The sequence below is a fragment of the Plectropomus leopardus genome, chromosome 1 (assembly GCF_026936395.1).
Source record: "Plectropomus leopardus strain MGB_pleo_1.0 chromosome 1, ASM2693639v1, whole genome shotgun sequence".
NCBI lineage: Eukaryota > Metazoa > Chordata > Actinopteri > Perciformes > Serranidae > Plectropomus > Plectropomus leopardus.
This window is the reverse complement of record NC_142176.1, coordinates 37,253,857-37,267,801: the sequence shown is the minus strand read 5'-3', so window position 1 is coordinate 37,267,801 and position 13,945 is coordinate 37,253,857. Positions and strand designations below refer to the sequence as shown.

The 13,945-nt window shown below is 37.7% G+C and overlaps 1 protein-coding gene across 1 annotated transcript; it reads left to right on the top strand.

The window, feature by feature from the left end:
• Nucleotides 1–688: 688 nt before the first annotated feature.
• slc7a6 (solute carrier family 7 member 6) lies at nucleotides 689–12,720 on the top strand. The gene is made up of 10 exons (XM_042484310.2): nucleotides 689–837; nucleotides 5,902–6,483; nucleotides 6,607–6,732; nucleotides 7,677–7,821; nucleotides 8,424–8,547; nucleotides 8,646–8,749; nucleotides 8,950–9,046; nucleotides 9,467–9,616; nucleotides 10,917–11,100; nucleotides 11,218–12,720. Exons 2-10 carry the CDS (start codon nucleotides 5,994–5,996, stop codon nucleotides 11,283–11,285), a joined length of 1,488 nt encoding a protein of 495 aa, XP_042340244.2. The 5' UTR covers nucleotides 689–837; nucleotides 5,902–5,993; the 3' UTR covers nucleotides 11,286–12,720.
• The last annotated feature ends 1,225 nt before the right edge of the window (nucleotides 12,721–13,945 follow it).

The following is a 13,945-nucleotide window of genomic DNA, read 5'->3' as shown; positions in this document are numbered from 1 at the left end:
TTTGACCATCCCTGACACTTCACTAACATGATAATGGCACATACTGTTCAAAGGCCTGTCCCCTCTGCCCCATGCTCCTAGCAGGACCACTCTAATTACATGTCTACTCTTCACACACTAGCAGACTTGGAGTGTTTATTTCAATATAGTAGAGAGAAGTTGATTGGAGAAATGGCACATAAGGAAATGATAACAATGCAGATGACCATAATTCAAAGCTGACTTTCAATGTGCTTAGAGAATGTATAAATATATAGAAATATAAATAAATAAAAAGGAAAAACAAAACTTGACTCCACAGTGCTTTAAAAAAAATATTTAAAGGGCCTTTGCACCATTCCCTTCACTCACATAAATAACAAACAGTCCATTACAGTGAACTTACACTAGGCCTTTATGGAATTATTTGATTTTGCATGTCTAAATAGTAATTAATTAATTTGTTTTTTTCTATATGACATTTATCAATTTAGTTGTGATTAAAGTTTAAATTGTATCACTCTCACACAAACACACGCACACACACACAAAACTAAGAGGTCTCAGATATTGACTTTCTGTGAATAGAGGAAATAAGAAATAAAAAAAAATAAACGACTGAATGACAAGCATTTTTTGGTAACTGAAGAGATGTTCTGTTCTGAAAATAAACCCATATATAAACACATATGTAGGCATGTTGTGGTCATACGATGCTCCTGAAGTAGAGCGGGGTCACGTGACGTCTCTGAGCAGCAGCAGCCAGTTGTTTACGGGGACTGATGTATTTGCGGATGGACACCGTGTTGGCTGGCTGTCAAAAAACGCCAACGCTCGGCGGGAGGCAAACCAGCAAAGGTAAGACCAGCAAATGCCCTGTAACTGTTGCGGCTGAACGGGAACAGTTTATTTTAAAACGGGACATTATCTGTGTGTTCGCCGAAGATAGAGGTACCTGAATGTAGATAAAGCGAGGGGACAAAAGGGAAGTCCTGCTTGTTTGGAGTCGCGGCAAGGTAACCGCAGTTAGCCAAGACGGTACCGGAGGTAGAGAGGTTCACATTTAAAACAAAAGCCAACATTTGAAATGCATTGCTACACGTCGTGTGTTTTGTGTATGTGCCGTTTTATTGAAGGGAGGAGAACACAGACATGTTTTGTCTAGGTCACAGCAGTAGAATAAAAAGCCATTGGTGCGCAGTGGGTGGCAAATAATAAGCTAACATTAGCAAAAAATTTATGCTAGCTATGAACACAAATTTAAAAAATAAATAATAAGAATTGTTACAGGGAAATTTTCACTAAGAGCGTATCAACGGTGTCATTAGATTCATCTTTTACTGTCTAAAGGATAGTAAATGTGCATATTTTCTCATTGTTTTGTTGTTGCACACCAGCTAGCCTTTTCCCAGATATGGGGCTCTCCCATTTAATTCCCCCCATCGTAAAACCCATATGGTATATGACTATGTGCGTCTGGTCTAAAGACAAAGAATCTTGACTTGATATATTAAGTAAAACATGGTTTGTGAGAGACAAAAAACTTTAACTTAAGTTGCGTGCGTTTTAATTTGGCTTTACTTTGAAAGTCATAAGCGGAAACCAGCTCTAGCTATTTTAATGCTGCTTGACGTATTTAAACAAGAAAACGCCGGCCCGGTGCTTTGTAGCGTTAAAAGCGTTTTATTTAATGATCGTGTTTTATATCTTTTTTTATTTTTTTTTTGTGTCACAAATTCGTCTGGCAGAGTGACATTAAATCAATAAATGGACATTTTACCACCGTTTTAGCCTCACAACAAATTAGCTAAACGAAAGCTAGTTGAGATCATCAGAGCTGTGGTGGCAGCATCATATTCAGTTAGGAGACATGGCATTTGCGAGAGGGGCATAAGAGGAAATTCCCATGGAAATAATATTTTCATCCACTTTTCAGTTGCTGTTTCACGCATATTGCTCTTTTGCCTTGTTAAAGTATACACAGTTTCACATTTTTCTGTTAAATATTGAAACTCTCTTGAATATTTCAGTTACAATTTATCCAATATGAAAAAAATAAAGTAACACTGGTCGTTTTATGTCTCATGACATTGTGTTTTTGTATACGGAATACTAATGTTTAGAACGTATATTTAGTTCAGTACTTTATTTATCAGAGGAGGGAGGTGGCTGGGTGTGCCTTTTTTTCCTTAACCATCCCTGAAACTATAAATATTATACCGTGAGCCTCCCTGTGTGACTGGGGGAAAATGCACCATGCTCACTCCAACATAAATTCCTTTTTTAAAATATTCTCACCACATCATTGTTGTATTGGAGTAAATGCAATGAGCAAACATCATGAGAGTTGGGGCATCATTAAAACAATATCAAAAGCAAAATGCTAATCCCTCTTAAAATGATATGCCTAAAGACTGTTGAGAATGTGAAAATTAATTGATATTTTCAGTTTTCACAATGTTTGGCCTGGATAAATGGTGTGATTTTGGCAATAAAAAAACCCATCAGTACTGAGGGTTTAGAGGGTATTTAAAATTAAGTTTAATGTCCCTCACCTAAGCCAAAATAAAAAAGCATAAGTCCCTCCCCAGTGTTAAAAAAAATTATTTGAGATGCCTCCCCTATTTTACTTTACTCTCTCCCTCCTCATAATTAATGAACAGTTCCTAAGTCAAAAACAAGAAAACTACACAATAACATAGGTGGGAGAGTGGCTTTACTTGCGTTTAGCTCCTCCAACACTGAGTTGTCTCTGGTTAGTCAATAGGCTGGAAACAACCTTTAAATGGCTGGAAGGTACATATGATAATAAGCTTGCAGTGTCAGACAAAGACATACTGTACATGCTCACATACATACTTAGTTGAAAATAATAAAGCTACAAAATTATCAATGTCCATAGGGCTGCTGTCAACAATAACTATTTTCATCATTGATTAATCTGGCAATTATTTTCTCCACCAATCATTTTTTGATCTATAAGTAGTAAGAAAATAGTGGAAAAAAGTGTGTCACAATTTTAAAAAAGCAATTCTTATATAATCTAGATTACATTAATATTATTATTATTATTATTATTATTATTAATAATAATAATAATAATAATAATAATAATAATAATAACAACAATAACCAAAACATTAAAAATGCTGTGCACCACACCTTTGTTATGTCTTCTCCGGGCTCCTGAACTTAATTGCATAATGCATGACACATTTCACAGCTAACACACACAGCTTCATACACATATTAAGATAAGCAACACTAAACACGTTTAGCTCCTGGCATGAATCAAGCATCAGTCATGCTTTGACTTGCAGGAAAACGCTTCTGTTTGTTGGTCTGTGTATGGGGTAGTGTCTATTGTTGAGTAATGGTATTCAAATAAATAGCAGTGTGTTTGTTTGAGTCACTGATTGGGCTGTTATCATCAGCAGGTGGTGTGGTGGTGAGTTTGCGCATGTGGAACAGATGCTAATGTCTGATGATTGAAGTGAAGCATGCAGCACACATGTGCACTGACGCAACACACAAGCACCCACCAGCCCATTGTGAAAACTGACCCTTCAGTCTTATTTATAGTTATGTTACTGTCCTGTAAATTGTGCATTCCACACCTACATTCCCGCAGCGCTACCCCTGTTATTCCAACCTGCTTTTCCGTCATCCATGTGCTACTTCTGTCCTCTAACCTCTGCCTGGAGATAGTTTATATTATTTTCAGAAATTATACCATCTTCAGACCAATTTCACAATATTTGTTCCTTAAAACATTCAATACATTTTTAATAATAACTTTATTTATATAGCACCTTTAAAAACAGATGTTAACAAAGTGCTTTAAGATAAGATATTCCTTTATTGATCCCCTGAGGGGAAATTCAAGTATTTGCAGCAGTACAAGGGTAAAGGTCAAATAGAGTAGAATATAGTAGTTAAACAGACAAAGCAAAGGCAGGAACTTTGGGAACAATAAAATAAACTCCAAAAAACGGGCCAGACACAGACAGGGCTGAAACAGTCAAACATAAAGGCGTAAAAAATGTGTATACAAAGGGTCAACAAGATTACAAAAGTAATAAAAGTGATAGGGCCTGCAGATCTCGAATGGCAGTTCAAGAACTAAATTAATCAATTTAGGAAAATTAAAGGATAAAAGCAATAGAAGACAGTAAAAATAATTAGTAGAATAGAAGTAGTGTAAGGAGACAACATTAGATCAGAAGGGATAAAACAAAGATAAGATGATAAAAACAGATAAATAACAAATAAATAAGCAAGTAAATACATTAAAAACATTTACTAAATAAATACATAAATACATTCAAATAAATACATAAAATAAAAATAAATGTTACGAACAGGAACAACAGAAGGCTGACAAATGGATATAAAGAGTATGAGCGACATAATGAATGAACAGGTAAAGAGATTAAAGAAGAATAAAGAATAATAATAAAGAATAAAGAAAGAATAAATAAATAACGATAAGATCACATAAAAGCAAGTTTGTAAAAGTGAGTTTTAAGAAGTGATTTAACAGATGTTACTGATTCTGCCAGTCATATCTCCTCAGGCAGATTGTTCCAAAGCCGAAGGGCCCTAATAATAATAAAAACTTTATTTATAGAGCACCTTTAAAAACAGTTGTTTACAATCTGCTTTGGCTGACAAAGCAAAAGCAGGAACTCAGGGAATAATAACATCAACAATCAAGCCAAACAGAGAGAGGTATAGGACCGTCAAAAAGGCCAGATCAAAATAAACATACAAAGGTCAACAAGAGTAAAGCAAATTTTTAATGGTAAATGGCAAAGGCACAGTCTGCTTGCCAGAAGGGCTGCACTTGAGGATCTGAGGCTGCACGTTGACTTATAGGGGGTCAGCATTTCAGAAGTGTGGAGGGAAGCAAGGATGGGAGTGATGTGATGTCATCTGTTAAAACCAGTAAGGAGCCTGGCTGCTGTGTTCTGAACCAGTTGGAGGTGGGAGAGTGATTTTTGAGTGATACCTGAGAGAAGGGAGTTGAAGTAATCCATTCGAGAGAAGATCAGGGAATGAATGACTTTTTCAAAGCCAGCAGGTTATGCAATTAGCCAGAAAATAGGGCATTCTATCTTGATGTCTTGTTTTTGTGTGTGAGCTATGAAACAGGATGGCCTTAAAACATGTTTTAACTTGTGGTATTAACATGAATAGATAGATGTTTGCTCATGCCATTTAACCAAGTGGGACAGCCAGTGTGTGATCAACAGAGCTTCCCTGCTATATTTAAAGGGACAGTTTACCTCCAAATAAGAAACACATTTTTTACTCTTATCTGTAGTGCTATTTATCAACCAAGATTGATATGTTGTAAATTGCTGAGCGTTGGAGATATCGGCTGTAGAGATGTCCACCTTCTTTCCAGTATAATGGAACTATATGGCACCTGTGGTGCTCAAAGCGCCAAAAAACAAAAAAACAAAAAAATACAAAAAATCAACAGCAATGCCTCTTCCCAGAAATCAGGTTACTCAAGATAATCCACAGACCTTATTCTGTCAACATGACAAAAAAGACTTATTTTTGGTCATGTAGTTGATGATGCTGCTTCATAAGCTGCAGAATCACCCTCTGTATCATGGTACATTAAATCCTCCTAAACAAGAGTGTGTGACTCAGGGCAATGTGTTATGTTTCCCCTCCTCCCCACTTCTGCAGTGACTGTTTCCACTTTCATTGACCTTTCTGTTATCTGATCATCCCAAACCTCTTTACTGTTTCCCTCCCTACTCTGTCATAACCCTGACCTTTCTTTTACCAGAGTTTGACACATTTCAGAAAAAAATACCAGCTAACACTCTTCTGACTCACCATTGGGCATTGAGCTCCTCTCTACGTCACTAGCAATGACTTGTTACATCTTAATCTGTCCGACAGGTTGTTTCAGAGGTTGCCAGAAAGGGACAAGGATCTGTAGTGTCCACAGCCAGTCCACGGTTCCTGCTGGTCATCCCTGAGACGGAGGCACCATGGCCGACAGTGAAGAATCTAAGAAGATAAATGGCAGTGCTGGCCACTCTCCCTCTCATTCGGAGCCACCTAAAGAGAGCATGCAGCTTAAGAAGGAGATCTCGCTGCTCAATGGAGTCAGCCTGATCGTAGGAAACATGATCGGCTCTGGTATCTTCGTCTCCCCCAAGGGTGTACTTATCTACAGCGCCTCTTACGGGCTGTCGCTAGTCATCTGGGTCATTGGGGGCCTGTTCTCTGTGGTGGGGGCCCTCTGTTACGCTGAGCTGGGCACCACCATCACCAAATCAGGGGCATCTTACGCATACATCCTGGAGTCATTCGGTGGCTTCATTGCATTCATTCGTCTGTGGACATCTTTATTGATTATTGAGCCCACCAGCCAAGCGGTCATAGCCATTACATTTGCAAACTACTTGGTGCAGCCGCTCTTTCCAACATGTGAACCGCCATATGTAGCAGCCAGGCTCATCGCTGCAGCTTGTATATGTAAGTACTCAGATCTACTGTGTGTGTGTGTCCCACTGCTCTTTGTTTATGTCTGCCTAGCTGTTTGTTTCTACAAGAGCAGACACAACACAGAGCATCTATTAAAGGTCTCTCTCTCCGCAGGTCTACTGACATTCATCAACTCTGCCTATGTAAAGTGGGGCACGCGCGTGCAGGATATTTTTACCTATGCAAAGGTGGCAGCCCTCGTCGTTATCATCATTACTGGCATTGTGAAGCTGTGCCAGGGTGAGTAGTGTCACCCTGTATTATTCATTAATATTGTTCCTGTAGGAATAATATTATTCCTGTAGCCCATGATTTTTAACCCTGAGTGGCTCATTTCACTGGCTTTTTTCTTCTTCTTTTTTTTTATAATGTAGGCTGTGTTTATGCATATGGCACACATTTTCGTAAGATTTTGTTTAATCTTGGAACTTCGAACTCAGCTCCTGCAATAGGTCTAAAATACACTTCATAAATAAAAATTGTTACATTCATACTGTTAAGTGCAAAAAATTTGTCATTGAATCCAAATCCGAATTGCAATTTTTGAGCCCACAGCCATAAAAAAACACAGAATGATAACAAACACCTGGCATTTAAAGTGTTCAAAATCTGAAAATTAATGAATATTTGATATTCATGATTAGGACTCAAACTCAATGAAAGTAGGAAATAATGTAAATGTATAAAATTTTTAAAGCCTGATTTTGAAAAGCACATTTTGTGTGCAAAGCGATACGAGTGTGTGTAATATTAAAGTGGGCCCTAAGAGTTGAAAGTGCCATAAACTCACACTTTTGGTGAGCTCACGGTTAAAAGAAAAATCACATATATGGATGTTGTGCAGTTGGCAGTGTGGTTCATACAACAAAAGAAATAACACTTTACCTGTCTGTATTGCAAATACTTACTGACATGAACTGTATCCAGTCCTAATATAGGAAAACCATTTGTGATTATTATTTTTTTATTCATTTATTTATGGGATATACTTTAATAACTTTTTTTGTCATACAGTCAGTACTGAAACATGCCAGTAATTTTCAAATCTCAGCAGCTATTGAATGATAATGGCTGCTCAGCAACAGTTTTGATGGGCCACAAATGCAGCGTTACGATAATTTTGTACATAAATGCAAAAAATATTCACAAATTGTTCCTTTAATTGTTTACTCTTTCTCTCTTAGGTTACACAACCAACTTTGAATCCTCCTTTCAGGGATCATCTACAGACCCTGGTGACATTGCGTTGGCACTCTACTCTGCCCTTTTCTCCTATTCCGGCTGGGACACCCTCAACTTTGTTACTGAGGAGATCAAAAACCCTGAAAGGTAACTTTTACGTCTGCGTCCTTTTCTGTGTTAACCCTTTGAAACCTGGACTGACATGAGTGTGTTGTGTTGAGACACCTTTCATAATCTCTTTGAACCTCTGAAAATGGAATAATTTGGTTTGATTTCTTTGAAAACCTGGGGAAACAAGGCAGTGACCAACTTGGCAAGGAATGTCCAACCAATTGCAAGAAATTAGTCAAATGTGATGAGAAATACTTAAAAATTAGTTTAGAAAAAGAGGGGAAGATTAGAAAACTGTTAGAAAAATTTTATAAATAAAATTATGTTACAGAAACAATAAAATAACATAAATACACACACACACACACACACATATATATATATATATATATATATATATATATATTTTTTTTTTTTTTCTACATAGAATTTTTTTTTCAGGGTATTTTCTTGTAACTATTTTACTATTTTTTTGCAGATTTTTGGGCCATGTCTTGTTAAGTTGCTTGTTGCCCTCTCCCCATGTTTTTGAAAGAAATCTAACCAATTTCCTAAGTTTTTAAAGGGTTTTGTATGAGCAGAGGAGAGTCAAAATACATGAATCAGCCTGGTAATGATCCAATGCCCTGTTGTTCCAGGAACCTACCCCTGGCTATCGGCATCTCTATGCCCATCGTCACTATTATCTACATCCTCACCAATGTGGCCTACTATGCTGTTCTGGATGTCAGTGCTATACTGGCCAGTGACGCAGTGGCAGTGGTGAGTAAACTAACTCATAGGTGCATAAAATGGAAAACTGATGGATGTGTGTAAGTTGAAACTGCAGTTACCAAACCAGTTTCAAAATCTGCTTTCAGACATTTGCAGACCATACTCTTGGTGTGATGGGCTGGACCATCCCCATTGCTGTGGCTCTTTCCTGTTACGGAGGCCTCAATGCTTCCATTATAGCTGCATCCAGGTAGAACACTCACACACACACACACACACACACACACACACACACCAATTTGAGCAGCACTGCAAAAATCTGTAATGGTTATTTATTAATTATTATTTACTCTGGCTTTGTAGCAGTTCCATTTTAAATGACCAGTATGAAAGGCCTGTACTTTACATGGTGTTGGGACATCTTTCTTAATTCACTTTTTTTGTGTCCAGGTTGTTCTTTGTGGGTTCTCGTGAGGGTCACCTTCCAGATGCTCTGTCCATGATCCACATACAGAGATTCACTCCGATTCCTGCTCTGATCTTCAATGTAGGAAAACAGATCACTCATTTGTAAATTATAGTGGAGGAAGTACAGGACATTTCACTTACTGGCAGTAAACTGTAGAGACCCTACAGTTTACAGCCTTCTTACCCACTAGTCTCCTTCATTGTATTTTCTGATTTGAAGCTGGAACTTCATATACATATCTTCTTTATTTTTTTTTCTATGCTTAACCTATTTTTTACAAAAAAAAGTAAAATTAGATTCTAGTGTTAATGGAAACTAAAAGCATTTAACAACTCTTAGCCTGCTCATATGACACTCACCTCAGTAAAATAAAAATGTCGGTCATTTAGAATGTGATAATAATACTAATAATGATATCTGTATTCATTGACATCTTAAAGTGGTTATGTTCTTGCTCTCTGTTTTCATTTTTCCTTTCTTTGTCCGTCCACTGTCCAGTGTGTGATGTCTCTGATCTACCTGACAGTGGAGGATGTCTTTCAACTCATCAACTACTACAGCTTTAGCTACTGGTTCTTTATGGGTCTGTCCATTGCCGGACAGATCTACCTCCGCTGGAAAGAGCCCGACAGACCTCGACCTCTCAAGGTAAGACAACTGTGTAATCGGCCCGTGCGTTCATCCATTCATTCCTGTTTTTTTCTGCCTCTTATCTGGTCTGGGTCACAGTAAAAGCATATTCTGTGCAGAATTGCACTTTAAAATGTGATCAGTAATAGTTATACTGTTTTTTGATACTTAACACAGGAGACCACAGTGGAGACTTTTAACTGTTTACCATTGCCACCATTTCACAATAAGACAGATGCTTTCCCATAGTGTTAAATCTTTAGCAGATGCAGGTGCTTAGTGCCTGGGTACAGAAATGCAAAATGCCCCACCACCTCTCCTACATAGGAGCAAGATGCACACAGTTTGTGGGAATTTAGCCTCTTTCTTGTGTCTCTTTGAGGTCTATTTTTTTGTCTCTTTGGGGTTATTTTAGGTTTTTTTGCCATGTTTTGTTCGTAGTTTACGCTTCTTTGCACTTTCTTTGCTTCTGTTTGTGGTCTTTTTGTGTCTCTTCATGGTGATTTCGAGTCTCTCCGTGGTTATATTGTGTAATATAAATTACATTTTGCAGGGGTGAATGCCAGGGGGGCCTCTGGGCCTGTGCCTGGTAGGCCCATTCCCTGACACAATCATACATTTGTGTTGTTTTTTTTTTTTTTCGTTACTGAAGATGAATATATATGTTATATTTTTGTTTCTGTGTTTGGTATAAAAAAGAAAACATTTCCCACTGCAAACTTTTAGAGATACTGCAGATGTGTCCTTAAAGATCCACTTAAATATACTGCTGAATTAATGAATTGTTGTTAATTACTATAAAACATTTTAAAAATAAAGCATATTATATTAAATTGCGTATCATTAAAGGACCTATTTGTTGGTGCCAGCCACCCAGTCCAACAGAATGAGGGGCAGTATTTTACTATTTCTTAATGTCACAACACTGTCAATGCGTAGTGCCCCCCTCAGTGGTTATGTTTAGGGCTAAGGGTTTGGGTCGGGTTTAAGTGGAAGGGAAACAAAACACAAAAACACCAGCTGGCTCAACTTCTTCATCCTCTCCTGTGGCATACTCGAGGCTACAGTGACTCACTATCGCCTCTCAAGCCAGGATGTAGTTTTACAGACAGACCGTCCCTGGCTGCTGAGCAGTGGATATCTCTGCAGTACAGTACAGCACCTTTGACATAGCATCAAAAGCGTTACTTCTTCACACTCTGTTAACAGGATTAGTTCATTTTTTGAATACATTTAAACTAAAATAATGTCTAGCTCTTTAAAGCCAATCAAGTTTTCAAATCAAGCTCACAGTCTTCTTCCTGGTCTCTCTCTACAGTTGACTTTAGTGTACCCAGTGGTGTTCTGTCTGTGCGCTGTTTTCCTGGTGGCAGTTCCTCTCTACAGCGACACCGTCAACTCCCTGATTGGCATCGCCATCGCTCTGTCAGGGATTCCTGTTTACTTCCTGGGTGTCCATCTACCAGAATCCAAGCGACCACCTATCATCACCAAGCTATTGCGTGAGTTCACCACACATTCAGCACACTTAGACAACAGGCACACTTTTCATTTAACTGCATCATTCCTTACCCTCTTTCAACAACACAGACTTAACTGGCTTACATCTTTTACTGCAGGTTCTCTCACATACTTCACCCAGTACACCTGCTACTGTGTACTGACAGAGATGGACAAAAGTGAATAGCAGCCAATACACTGAAAAACTTGATCCAGCAGTCTCTGCATCCTCACAGCTGACAGTCACCACAGGAGCTATATGAGGGATTCTTTGGTGAAAAGGGGATTTTATTGTACGGTTCACAGTGGTGAAGCTCTCAGACTTGACTGACTTGTTTACAACACTGAAATTGCTGCCACAGATGCCACGTTCAGATTTATCCTGAAACTCAAGGAAATTCAAAAACTGCAACTGTAAGGATAGACAGTACTGTTAAACTGCATACTGTGGACATTGCTTCTCTTTCATTTTTGCATCACACTATTTAATGACCTCTATACATATAGTATTATATCATGGTAAAAAATTTGCCCTGTTAATTCTATAGCTATGTGTATATAATCGTGCAATGCCTGTTCAAAGCGGGCTGACCTCTGGTATTGCTGCTTGCAGCCTTCTCAAGAACCACTCATCCAAACAACTTCACACTTGACTCGGCGCTTCCTTCCTGTGCAATACACCAGCCATGACATAGTTACATATCCTAGCTATGCCAGAGTATTACGCATCTTTTGGGTGCTCACACAAACATTTTATGGCCTCAATGAAGTCAAAGCCCGGCTGCACACGGGAACAAAAAGTGTTCATTCCAAAAGTTAAATCACTGATGGTTGAAATGCTTGCGTTTGCCACACTGAAACATCAGCCTTTCTTTGTCTGTTCTTAAATGTACTGTAGCGAGCGTCACAGAGCTAACAGTGGCCAGGGGTCCCCTGTGAACACACTACACATCATGTTCTTCAGGTGGTCGTACCCCATTACTAATAAATATGCCCCGTTGATCTCAAGAACTTGCACTTCACAATGCACTTTCGTGGGTCCTCAGCAATACACCTGGCAAGTGTGAAGTGGATTGGATGAACAGGGACAGACTTACAAAGATTCTTCCATTTTACTTCAATGCCTTCTAAACAGTGTGTGCCTGTGAGATCAGACAGCTGCTGCACATGACCACAGGGACTCCTATAATAGTAAATACAATTTTCTAATATGGATTTAACCCATTTTAAAGATATTATGTACAGTATGTGTGAATGTGCTTCATTACACCAGAATCACCAAAAAAAAAAACAAATCATAAGTTATCTCTTGTTTACTTCCTGAAAGAAAAAAATGGAAGAATTTTCTTTGTCTGCTGCTATGTGAAGACTTTTATGTTATTGCCTTTATGTATTTTTGGTGTCATTGTCTCTTTTTTTTTGGTATTATAACTACTGTATGTTGAAATGATCAGATGAGTTCTTCGTTTTTTTTTCTTTCTCTTACATTTGGTGGCTGAGGCAGTTAACTGTCTGCTAAATCCACTCTGTGTACCATTGTAAGAAGCTGTCCTGTTCTTTATGTTTGCTTTAAACTGTGTGCCCCTAAATCAGTTCATAATAAATATAATTTCTAAATAATATTTCATTTGTATGTTGAGGTAAATGTGCACAAACTGAAGTAATAATTCAATAGTAATATTCACATAACAGGTAAAATTACTTTAATCTTGAATGGCACCTCTTAGTCTGTTTTCATTAAAGTGTAACTTATGTATTTTCCATTACGAACAGGTTTCCCTCGTTTTTGTGTAAAGTAAAAAAATGGAAACAGCTATTTTTGAAATTGGTCCAGTATTGAGCGAGAGTGCTGCAGCCAGTAGCGGAGAAACAGGCTGCAATGTAACCACTTGGGGAATTTGTGTGCTGTTAATTTACATCTCACTCAAATGTTTTTGCCACTTGGATTGTTACAACAAGTATGTGACAAAATTATAGAAAAAGATCCCCACAGAGACAGACCTGTGGTTAAAGAGTAAGATCCCTTTTGTTGAACAAGAAACAGCCCTGAAATAGCTATCACCAAACCAACCCGAGTTCATATAAATAAACAGTAATTTTATTGTGAACAGAGCTGGTATGTTTTCACATCTAACTGGGTGAATAAAGGCTTTATTGTCACAAAACCTGTATTGCACAGAAAGAAATCAGAAACGTTTGACATCACGTATAGCAAACAATTTATTTAAATGCTGTAAGTGCCAGTAATTTGATTATTGACAAAACTTTCAAAATCATATTTATACTGTACCATATTGTATTATATTATACTATACTGTACTGTACTATACTATACTATATTGTACTATCCAATACTATACTATACTGTTTGTTTGATTACATACTATGCTGTGATGTTTTGATTACTGCATTTTTAAAACATGATACTGGCTCACGAACCTAAAACTTTTTTTCTGGTATTTATGAAATACTTTATGAAATACTATTTACTGAAATACTATGTTTGCATCTTTTTGACATACTTTAGAATGATCTTTTTTGTGTTTTGTTGATATACTGTACAATTACTTTTTTTGACATGTTATACTATAACTATAGAGTTAGTTTGGTTCTATACCATGCTGACTTCGATGGAGAGCCTGTCCTAGTGAGCGCTTTTCAGAGAAGGGCTGTTTGGATACAGTTTGGTCAGCTGTGTCGGATTTCGTTCTTGGAGTGACTGAACCGATTCGCATCAGGATTTTGGATAAGTCAGAGTATAGGTGCTACATAGACTATGCATTTTTTCTTGTATTTTTCAGAAATACTATACTTTAATGTCCATTGAAATACAGTATTCTTACTTTT

Excerpts from the sequence above, each read along its gene's own strand:
- slc7a6 (XM_042484310.2), top strand. The coding sequence starts at position 5,994 with ATGGCCGACAGTGAAGAATCTAAGAAGATAAATGGCAGTGCTGGCCAC. Across the intron at positions 8,548-8,645 it reads CCAGTGACGCAGTGGCAGTG|ACATTTGCAGACCATACTCT; the intron begins GTGAGTAAACTA and ends ATCTGCTTTCAG. Across the intron at positions 9,617-10,916 it reads ACAGACCTCGACCTCTCAAG|TTGACTTTAGTGTACCCAGT; the intron begins GTAAGACAACTG and ends CTCTCTCTACAG.